At 40.3% G+C, this 12,496-nt stretch overlaps 1 protein-coding gene across 2 annotated transcripts in view; it reads left to right on the forward strand.

Annotated features, from left to right (window-relative positions):
• The window catches only part of ewsr1a (EWS RNA-binding protein 1a), a 155,703-nt gene that overhangs the window by 110,166 nt on the left and 33,041 nt on the right, over nucleotides 1-12,496 (forward strand). For both annotated transcript variants that reach the window (XM_039769926.1, XM_039769925.1), the window contains one exon: nucleotides 10,245-10,354. In XM_039769926.1, the coding sequence (XP_039625860.1) occupies nucleotides 10,245-10,354 (110 nt within the window). The remainder of the gene's footprint in view (nucleotides 1-10,244; nucleotides 10,355-12,496) is intronic.

Here is a 12,496-nt window from a genome sequence, read left to right on the forward strand (position 1 = left end):
TTCTCTGTGGATGATTCATTTAAGCATTTCAAGGTCTTTTGTGCACTTTGTTGTAATGAAAGTATCTGCTGAATGTACTTCGTAGTAACGAGATTTCTATAGACTCGTGTCATATGGGGAAACTGTCGGGATCATAAAAATATTTCAATGTAGTGAAAATTTCATTGTAAAGATATTCGTTGTAATGGAATTATTTATTTATATATATATATATATATATATATATATTATAATTTAATATAATATTTATATATATACTAGCAAAATACCCGTGCTTAGCAGCGAGAAGTAGTGTTTTAAAAAATTATGAAAAGAAAATTTTAAAAATAACGTAACATGATTGTCAATGTAATTGTTTTGTCACTGTTATGAGTGTTGCTGTCACATATATATATATATATATATATATATATATATATATATATATATATATATATATATATATATATATATATACACACACACACACACACACACACACATACATATACATATCTACACATACACATATCTACAGTGATCCCTCGCTATATCATGCTTCGACTTTCGCAGCTTCACTCTATCACGATTTTTCCTCATACACGCTTACGTCACTACGCATGCGCTTTCTGAGAACTTTTATCTAAGCCCCACAATGGCTCCTAAACGTGCTGCTTTTTCTAAGCCTTCTGACAATAAAACTAAGTGCCGGAGGAAGATGCTTGCTATCCAGAAGAAGGTGAAACTCGTGGATATGATCAAAGATGGCAATACCCTACAAAAGCCTCCTCACGCATATGAAAAGACAGCGCCAGCAACTGCCTATCAAGATGTTCTTCAGCCGCGCACACAGATACCCACTGCCTACTCTTAGTACTCCTTCAGCGGAAGAAGACAACGAAACACCTGCTGAATATACTGCACCACCTGAAGACTCTCCTAATGAGGTTGTGCCTTCATAGGTTAGTGGTTGTGTGTAAGAACTGTATGTGTGTGTGTGTGTGTAATTAAATGTAGAGTACAATAATCTACTACTGTATATAAAAGCGCTCTGGATTGTCCTTCCATCCCATGAGTGCAAAGCGTAGCGGTATTCCGCTTATCACAGACTTGCTACTTGCGGCTTGCGGTACGAAGCGACGCGATGTGAGCAGAGTTCTGCTGCTCCCATCATCCCCTTGCTTTTGTGCGCGATGCGCTGGAAAAATAGACAAAATTATGTGTCTGGAAATAATTAATGTTGATGGAGTACAAATGCCTCACCGCGTAGTAAATATCAGGGGAGATGGTGCTTGCTTATTCTCATCTATAGCTTATTTAGTGCCTGAAACCCCGTCTTTAGCGGTACAGATTCGGGCTGACATTTTACAACTTTGGACAGGCACTCGAGGGGATAAAAAAAGTGTAGGTTTTCGGGAGATGTTATGAATGGGCACTTTAATGTTCTTATTCCCTACACTTACATGCCTGATGTACACATGGAGCGCACACAAATTGAGGATAAAAGTCGATCGCCTTAAAATGAGGTTGAGCCTAGTAATAATATATTTGTAACGTCTAATATGTCTTAGTTTCTCTTATTTTGTCTAATATATTGGATAATACATCGATCCCATCCTCCACCACTTCCGCCCTTCCTCCACCATCTTTCCTGACGTCATCGATCCCATCCTCGGTGAAACAACCCAATCGTCGACCGAGCGAGAGGATCTACCATATAAACTTATTGAAACCTTGAAAAGACAGGGAGGAGCTTCCCGGCTCCCGTAGGTCCCTCTCCCTTTTCTCATGCACGTCTGCCCTTAACCTTGGTAAAGAGCTAACGCCCAAACAACGGCAGGAGTTAACCCAGGTGATCCGAGCCATCCCCGAAGTAGTGAGCGAATCGCCTGGCTGGACCTCGCTGATTGCGCATGATATAGTCACAGACCCCGGTGTAATCGTCCGGGAGAGACCCTATAGACTCCCGGAGGCAAAACGCGCAGAAGTGGAATTAGAGGTGCAACGAATGTTACCAATATGACAAAGAAGGGTGCTCCCTTATACGTGGTGTGGAACGACAAAACGGACCACGCATTCAGTGACCTAAAGAAGGCCCTAACGTCGGCACCTGTATTGAGGACGCCCGATTTTGGGCTCCCGTTTATTCTCCAGACCGACGCTTCGGACACAGGCCTGGACACCGTGTTGAGCCAAAGTGTCGATGGTGTCGAGCACCCCGTAATGTACCTGAGCCGGAAATTGATGGACCGGGAGACCCGGTATGCGGCGGTGGAACGGGAGGCCTTGGCCATTAAGTGGGCGGTGACCCATCTCCGTTATTACCTGTTGGGCCACGAATTCACTCTGGTGACTTATCACGCTGCACTTCAGTGGATGTCCCTACATAAAGAGTCGAATCCGCGGGTCACCAGGTGGTTTCTGGATTTGCAACCCTATAAATTCACCGTCACTTATCGTCGGGGCACCCTTCAGGCCAACGCCGATGCTCTCTCTCGTATCCACGACCTCTCGGTTAGGTCCGCCCGACCTGACGGTCTTGGGCTAAGGGGGGGATCATGTCACGCACGTGTGAGTCGGAGACTGCAGAAGGATCTTGACACACCTGGGAAGACATTCACCGGCAGGGAATGGCGGGGTACTAACTTTCTCCCTATGCTTCCTTACAGAAAAAAAAACGCTCTGCCACCATAAGACCGGGTTTTGCCCGCACCACGTCTAATTCTGCCCTTCCTCCGCCATCTTTCCTGACGTCATCGATCCCATCCACCCTCATGGTTTCTTCCCAGCATTCCTCCACTTCCGGCTCCTCCTCTTTAAAATGGCCGCTGACGCCATGCTAAGGCATCGCGCATATGAACAGTCTTGTTTATATTTTTGACCGTTTATTTTTGAATATATTGTGGATTATCGACAATATACGGGGCCGGAAAACCCCAAACCTTTTTGCTGTCTCCTCACTCTTTTACAACATATACACATCTACATACATATACATACACACACACACACACACACACACACACACACATACATACATACATACATACATACATACATACATACATACATACAGATAAATATACATACATATATACACACATACACATACACATATATATATATATATATATATACACACACACACAGACACATATATACATATATATACAAATCTACATAAATACACACATATGTATATATATAAACTGCTCAATAAAATTAAAGGAACACTTTGAAAACACATCAGATCTCAATGGGAAAAAGAAATCCTCCTGGATATCTATACTGATATAGACTGGGTAATGTGTTAGGAACGAAAGGATGCCACATTGTTTGATGGAAATGAAAATGATCAACCTACAGAGCCCTGAATTCAAAGACGCCCCAAAAATCAGAGTGAAAAATTATGTGGCAGGCTAGTCCATTTTGCCAAAATTTAATTGCAGCAACTCAAAATTGTACGCAGCACTTTGTATGGCCCCTGTGTTCTTGTATACATGCCTGACAACATCGATGCATGCTTCTAATGAGATGACAGAAGGTTTTGTGGGGGATCTCCTCCCAGATCTGGACCAGGGCATCACTGAGCTCCTGGACAGTCTGAGGTGCAACCTGGTGGCATTGGATGGACCAAAACATAATGTCCCAGAGGTGTTCTATTGGATTTAGGTCAGGAAAGTGTGGTGTCCAGTCAATGGTATCAATTCCTTCATCCTCCAGGAACTGCCTGCATACTCTCACCACATGAGGCCAGGAATTGTCGTGCACCAGGAGCCACTGTACCAGCATAGGGTCTGACAATGGGTCCAAGGATTTCATCCTGATACCTAATGGCAGCCAAGGTGCCTTTGTCAAGCCTGTAGCGGTCTGTGTGACCCTCCATGGATATGCCTCCCCAGACAATCATTAACCCACCACCAAACTGCTCATGCTGAATGATGTTACAGGCAGCATAATGTTCTCCATGGCTTCTCCAGAGCCTTTCACTTCTGTCACGTGCTCAGGGTAAAACTGCTCTCATCTATAAAAAGCACAGGGTACCAGTGGTGCATCTGCCAATTCTGGTATTCTATGGCGAATGCCAATTGAGCTGCATGCTGCTGGGCAGTGAGCTCAGGGCCCATTAGAGGACATGGGGCCCTTGGGTCACCCTCATGAAGTCTTTCTGGTTGTTTGGTCAGAGACATTCACACCAGTGGCCTGCTGTAGGTCATTTTGTAGGGCTCTGGCAGTGCTCATCCTGTTCCTCCTTGCCCAAAGGAGCAGATACTGGTCCTGCTGATGGGTTATGGACCTTCTATGGCCCTCTCCAGCTCTCCTAGAGTAACTGCTTGTCTCCTAGAATCTCCTCCATGCCCTTGAGACTGTGCAGGGAGACACAGCAAACCTTCTGGCAATGACACGTATTGATGTGCCATCCTGGAGAAGTTGGACTACCTGTGCAACCTCTGTAGGGTCCAGGTATCGCCTCATGCTACCAGTAGTGACACTGACTGTAGCCAAATGCAAAACTAGTGAAGAAACAGTCAGAAAAGATGAGGGGGGAAAAATGTCAGTGGCCTCCACCTGTTAAACAATTCCTGTTTTGGGGGTCATCTCATTGTTGCACGTCTAGTGCATCTGTTGTTAATTACATTAACACCACAGCAGCTGAAACTGATTAACAACCCCCTCTGCTACTTAACTGACCAGATTAATATCCCATAAGTTTCATTGACTTTATGCTATACTCTGATTAAAAGTGTTCCTTTAATTCTTTTGAGCAGTATATATATATATATATATATATATATATATATATATATATATATATATACACACACACACACACACACAGACACATATATACATATATATACATATATACAGTGGTGTGAAAAACTCTTTGCCCCCTTCCTGATTTCTTATTCTTTTGCATGTTTGTCACACAAAATGTTTCTGATCATCATACACATTTAACCATTAGTCAAATATAACACAAGTAAACACAAAATGCAGTTTTTAAATGATGGTTTTATTATTTAGGAGAAAAAAATCCAAACCTACATGGCCCTGTGTGAAAAGTAATTGCCCCTGAACCTAATAACTGGTTGGGCCACCCTTAGCAGCAATAACTGCAATCAAGCGTTTTGATAACTTGCAATGAGTCTTTACAGCTCTGGAGGAATTTTGACCCACTCATCTTTGCAGAATTGTTGTAATTCAGCTTTATTTGAGGGTTTTCTAGCATGAACCACCTTTTTAAGGTCATGCCATAGCATCTCAATTGGATTCAGGACAGGACTTTGACTAGGCCACTCCAAAGTCTTCATTTTGTTTTTCTTCAGCCATTCAGAGGTGGATTTGCTGGTGTGTTTTGGGTCATTGTCCTGTTGCAGCACCCAAGATCGCTTCAGCTTGAGTTGATGAACAGATGGCCGGACATTCTCCTTCAGGATTTTTTGGTAGACAGTAGAATTCATGGTTCCATCTATCACAGCAAGCCTTCAAGGTCCTGAAGCAGCAAAACAACCCCAGACCATCACACTACCACCACCATATTTTACTGTTGGTATGATGTGTTCTTTTTCTGAAATACTGTGTTCCTTTTACGCCAGATGTAACGGGACATTTGCCTTTCAAAAAGTTCAACTTTTGTCTCATCAGTCCACAAGGTATTTTCCCAAAAGTCTTGGCCATCATTGAGATGTTTCTTAGTAAAATTGAGACGAGCCCTAATGTTCTTTTTGCTTAACAGTGGTTTGCGTCTTGGAAATCTGCCATGCAGGCCGTTTTTGCCCAGTCTCTTTCTTATGGTGGAGTCTTGAACACTGACCTTAATTGAGGCAAGTGAGGTCTGCAGTTCTTTAGACGTTGTCCTGGGGTCTTTTGTGACCTCTCGGATGAGTCATCTCTGCGCTCTTGGGGTAATTTTGGTCAGCCGGCCACTCCTGGGAAGGTTCATCACTGTTCCATGTTTTTGCCATTTGTGGATAATGGCTCTCACTGTGGTTCGCTGGAGTCCCAAAGCTTTAGAAATGGCTTTATAACCTTTACCAGACTGATAGATCTCAATTACTTCTGTTCTCATTTGTTCCTGAATTTCTTTGGATCTTGGCATGATGTCTAGCTTTTGGTCTACTTCTCTGTGTCAGGCAGCTCCTATTTAAGTGATTTCTTGATTGAAACAGGTGTGGCAGTAATCAGGCCTGGGGGTGGCTATGGAAATTGAACTCAGGTGTGATACAGCACAGTTAGGTTATTTTTTAACAAGGGGGCAATTACTTTTTCACACAGGGCCATGTAGGTTTGGATTTTTTTCTCCCTAAATAATAAAAACCATCATTTAAAAACTGCATTTTGTGTTTACTTGTGTTATATTTGACTAATGGTTAAATGTGTTTGATGATCAGAAAAATTTTGCGTGACAAACATGCAAAAGAATAAGAAATCAGGAAGGGGGCAAATAGTTTTTCACACCACTGTATATACAGTATATATTTATATACACATACATACATATATATCTACATATATATATATACTGTATATAGCAAAATCCCTGCGCTTCGCAGCGACGAAGAACTACTTTTAAATTTTTATTAAGAAGAAAAGAAAACCTTTTTAAACTGAGGGAAAATATACCAATAACTATCTGTTAAGGATCTCTGTGTATACCATGTTGTCATTTCAGCAGTCCGGTTGTAATATGACCAAGCTGTGCACTGAGATTACTCTTGAGAATGCAACGTATAGTTTTGTCCAGGAGGAAAGCAATGTTGCCTCAAATCAATGGCAACCTTTTGTAGGGTGTGTCCCTGAGACTTATTAATTGTCATTGCGAAGCAGAGCCTTATTGGGAATTTGAGGCATTTCAATTGAAATAGAAGATCAGAGGGTATAACGGTGATGCCAGGAATACATTCAGAGTGTGGCGCTCTGCTGTTTTTTTGTGTAGCTGCCTTCACACAGCTTCTCCGTTGCTTTATAAACGAACACCATATAAGGCCGTCATTTCTCCTTGCTTCGCGGTTCTGTACTGTTTTATTCTCCGTTTATTACGATTCTTATAGTTATTGTGTAGCTATTCGAGACTTACTTTACTGTTCAGGTACCCATTTCCTTTATTTAATCTGCGGCTTGTACGTTATTTTTTGTTTGTTTATTATGATTATAGATATTTATTGATTCCCTTCTTTAGCTCACTGCCTGCTCATATAAGACGCTCCGCTGGTTTTTTGTGAAACAGCCTTTACACAGCTTCTCCGCTGTTTTATAAATGAACGACATATAAAGCCATCACCTTGTCAATTGTGTAATGTGTTTTTTGAACAGGTTTGATGCATGGAGTGATCACTCGTACTGCTTCAGTCAGTTCACGTGAGCTGCTCTCTTGTGTGATGTTGCGACGTCCATGGCTTTATTTAATGTTAGCTAAGACCCGGCACTTAAAACTTTCTCGCTACAGCTATTTTAACTCCGTTACAAAGTGATCCAAAGTCTCGTTTATATCTCGTGTCTTCTCATTAAACTTGTATCTCGCGAATAAAGTATTCGGCGTTTTTCTTCAGCGCTCTTTGGGAGCTCTTCCTTCTTTTCTACGTACTGCAGTCACAGTCAGTTCACGTGATTACGTGGGAGGCGTGATGATGTCACACGCAGCTCTGCCCCCCCACGCCCATCGAGCTAACGTCCATTACAGTATATGGAGAAAAATAGGTTCCAGTTATGACCATTACGCGTAGAATTTCAAAATGAAACCTGCCCAACTTTTGTTAAGTAAGCTGTAAGGAATGATCCTGCCAAATTTCAGCCTTCTACCTACATGGGAAGTTGGAGAATTAGTGATGAGTGAGTGATGAGTGATTGAGGGAGTGAGTCAGAAAACACCCATTAGGTGCACCATCTGTTGAATTGCCCACACATGTGCTGATGTCAATATTGAGCTTCTCCTGCACTTTTTTCAGGATCTCCGCAAAATGCTGCCCTGTACATGACTCGCAGTCCACTATGGCAATCAGTCTTTCATGGATGAGATCTGTTGCATATCTTAATATAATAGAGCACTGGTCTTTAGAGCTGATAATCCTGCATTATGTCTATCTGAGCAGAAAACATACCAGCCTGTCTAACTTCCTCTGCTATTGTTCTCTTTATGAGTTGACTGATTACATCCACAACTTTGCTTAACATGTCCTTAGACAGCAGGATAACTAAAGAGCCTCTACCCTTTGTACCAGTTTCTTGCTGCTTTTTTCTAAGTTCTATGCAGGCATTTACATGCTGCTGATGGCAAATGTCATATTTGCTTAATATCAAAATCAGTTTGAGGACATTTCCATGGTTAACAGCAATGTTTTCTAAGCTATAAGCAGCCTCTTCTTTATCACCTCTGAAGCTGAGGCCACATTTGCCAATAACGTTTATAACATCGACTACACGCTCCATCAGCAGACGTTTCTTTTTAACTTCTTAAACATGTAATGACATTTGGTTGCTGATCAATAGGCTTCTGACATCTGCCATTTGTGCTTTAAGAAAGTAGGTATCTGCACTGTCTTTGTGCATCTTACTTTTTTCATGCTCCTCTATTCTTTGGTGAACATGTTTCCATGTTTTCGTGCCTCTCTTTATTGAAAGGGTTATCACTAGAAAATAGAGCAAATCCCAGACATACAATATAGTAGAGAGACTGATTTTTTTTTTTTCCCACAGAAAGTCAACCATTTACAGTTGGTCCCATTTTTTATGTTGTAAACGTTTGGAGATTGTTGTGGATGAAATGAAAACAATGCATTTATGTCCTGTAACTGAGGACAAACAAAGTAATCAAAGTTATGATCAACAGTCTCATCTTCAAATTTCTGCTGCTGAGTTGCTGTGTCCTGTTTAATCTGCCCCTGAGTAAACTCTTGTCTTTTATTCACACTTCCCTCAGTATCCATATCCCTATGAGACTCATCTGCACCTGCATTACAATAACAAACAACATTCTGTAAGGCTTTAGCAAGATCAACATGGAACATGCTTTTAACAAAACAATTATTTTTTTCTTATTTTCCTTCTATTCACTTTCAGTAGTGGATTTTGTGTATTTACAAACTTAACATGTAGAAAAAGTATAAACAGTCTGTAGTAATATGATGCATAAAAGGTGGTTATAGTGAAACTGAAGTAATCAATGCTATAATGAGCTCACCTACACAGTGACAGCAGACCTTTCTGTGGTCCTACTCCCTCCTGGCTCGGCTTCTGATGGCACATTTTTAACCTAAATTGACCTTAATTAGAAAGTTTTCTGATCAGGTCAAAGCAAATTTATTTGTGATGCCAAATCATTCATAATCTCTGGGCACTTTTTATATAGGCAAATATTACAGCATGTAATGCATAATAAACTTTATCACAATGTTCACTCAGAAAGTAATCCTACCTGGTACCTTTGAAGTGAAGGTTTTATGGCTGCTGCTTGGTTCTGGCTCTTCAGTATCACCAGCAGCAAATTGGGATGGAGGCTGCTGCTGAGGGGCTAGGGGACCACAAAAGTTTCTAATTTAGGTGGCATCAGTGTCACAATAAGCAGTGCTCTAAACAAAATACAGCACTGCCTGCAAATTACTGTTTAAGTTTGTGAATCATGTAAATGAATTATGTGACGTTAAGGCTGGGTTAATTTTGGTTCTTCAATATATTGCAGATGTTCCTTTTCATACATAATCAGAACATGTTTAACATTGTTTAGTTCTCAAATACTTACAATACATAAAAAAAATTAAATACTTAGAATACATGAAAAAAAAAGTTACAATTTAATTAACCATCTTTGTACCACCTCCTTGATTTTTTATTTATAGTATATTTTAAAACCTTTTAATATTTACAATTTAATACCTGCCAGCCACAGGTGTAGTTGTTCAGTATATTAAGACCAGGTTGCAGTTTTTAAAAATGAGACAGATTGATCATGTGAGCATCTTGCACTTTATGAACTTTCTGCATTTTTCATGTAGCAGAACAAAAAAAAATGTAAATGTATTTTATACTTTTGATAAATTAGCAAATGTTTGTCCGTTCAAACATTCAGCACTGCCTTTAATTTTCTGTATGTCTTAAGAGAGATAATTAACAGAGGTTATGTTATGGGTAGTTTTCAGAATAGTATATCTTTAAGAGTTTTGGCTTTATTTTATGCTGTTGGCTCCCACATTTTGAGTGGTCTTTAATGCTATAAACTTTGTGCTTTTCATTTAGAACATTCAGATAACTGCAATTTGTTTTGGCAGCTCTTGAAGAAACAGAGTCTGGAAGTGCTACCATTTACATTCAAGGGCTAAATGATAAAGTAATGCTGGAGGAAATTGCAGATTTTTTTAAACACTGCGGAGACATTAAGGTATTTGTGGAATGTTTTATTGCAGTAGTCTTAGTTTTTAAATTTGGATCTGTGTTGCATTACCGATTGGATGAAGAAACATCAAAAATATTGCTAATTTTCTGGGTATGATGATGATAAATTGTCTCAGCTTCATAGTGTGAAACAGAAGTGCTTTAATGAACTTCACAAAGTGATTTCTGAACTACTGGTATATTTGTAAAGCATCTCTTGCACTCTATTGCACTTTTTATTTACCAGAAAAATGAATCTTTAAATCAGAAGTATATCTGAGTGGCAAATCTTACTTTTCAGTTCTTAGTTGATTGTGTTAAAACAAAGCCTTCACCAATTTTTGCAACATTTTCAAAAAATGAAGGATATTTTCATGCATTTAGGTTGTTATTGATATAAATGATGGTAGTGTTTAACAGTTGGCAGTTAATTAAAAAACAATACCCTACTAAAGTATTTACCCCAGATATTTTATAAGTCACCTTGGATAAAGGTATCTGCTAAATAATTAATAATTTACTCCTCTATAAGAAGTTTCAATGTCCTGAAGGGCAAAACACAAATAAAAATGAAAGTTCTGTGAGCAACAGCTGAGAACCTTGCCCAGCTGGGACACCCTCGGCTTCGAATAGCAGGGTGAGTAAGCATGCACAGAGCATTGTGTCACCTAGGGTGTTAGATGGCAGCATCCCTGGGTTGCGACGGTGCCCCAAATTCCCACAGGGCGCAGGGCTTCATGGGAATTGTAGTTCTTTGGCTCATCCCGGTTCAGGGGGTGCAGTGGGACCCACTACTTTGTTGGGTTTCCACAGTACCCAGAAGTACTTCCAGTCCACAGCTTTGGGACATCGGAAGTGCTTCCAGGTGTAGCATAAAAGAAGCCACTTGACTCAATTCTGAGAGCCAGAATCAGGAGGAGGAAAATGAAGATTGCCAGGAGGAGCAGAGGCGGCAGAGAGAGAAAAGAAGACAAAGACAGAGTGTTGTATATTGCATACTGTGATTGTGGGCTGGGAAACTCTTGCAGAGAACAGTTTCCCACAAAATAAAAAAAATCCTGTGTGTCAGGTGTTTGGGGAGCTGCAGTGCTCCCTAGTGGCCACAGTGCAGCAATTACGTTCAATCAATAAATGAAAACTAAAATGAAGTCACTAGATAAAGGTGAAGTGGGTTGATTCATAATGAGAAACATAAAAATCCCAGGAAGGCGTCTAATTGAACTTGAGAGGTGGTTTTCCAAGAACATTTTTTCCATCTTTTTTAGGTTGCAGCTTGAATTTTGAGCAGTATTTGCCCATTGTTCAGAGGCATTCAGTAGGGCTCACGGCACTCTTGTCCATTTCAGGGGCACTTCAAAGCAGTTGTGCTGTTATGTTGCCCCTATGCTTATGATAGTCACTGCTTGTAAGAAAAAACGACATAAAACAGATAAGTAGCACTGTTCTCCTTTTACATCAATACATAAAAAGGCACCGCCTCATACAGAGTATCCCAGAAGAAAGCCAAGTAGAAGTAGAAACGGGTGATCACTTTTTGGGACAGGACTAAATTTACCTATGCAGCTACTCCTGCTTTTATTGTTTGAGCTAAATAAGTGGATATAAAGGTGGAAGATGAACATGTTTCCTTTCACAAGCAATGATTCTTATAAGCCTGGGTGCAACAGAGCAGCAGAACATCTGCTTTGAAACACACCTGAAACGGACAGGAGTGGAGTGAACCATGTCGCCACTGATGCTACCCCCAAACTTTTACATGTCTCCCTGTACATAATGAGCACTGCTGCTTTAAAGTCAAGCTGCAACCTTAAGAAGTGAGGAGTAATGTTTTAGAAGAAGACTTTTTAACTTCAGTAAAATGGTTTCCTGGGAATTTCCTGGTTTACATTATGAATTTCCCTACTTTCCCCCTTTCTAGTGAAGTTGTTTTTGTTGGTTTTTTTTTTGGTTGTCACATTTCTGCTTGTGCTTTCTTCATATTTTTTGACGTTTTGTGGCCACTGTAAATAAGAAGTGAGGAAAAAGTAATAAATAATGTAAATTTTAGTACATACAGGAATAATTTATATATTCTTTGGGTTGTGTTTCTGTCTCTATCAGCTTTTCACCTAACAATATTGAGGCAGTTTCTGTTCTTTCTCATCTCCTT

The sequence above is a fragment of the Polypterus senegalus genome, chromosome 11 (genome assembly GCF_016835505.1).
Source record: "Polypterus senegalus isolate Bchr_013 chromosome 11, ASM1683550v1, whole genome shotgun sequence".
NCBI lineage: Eukaryota > Metazoa > Chordata > Cladistia > Polypteriformes > Polypteridae > Polypterus > Polypterus senegalus.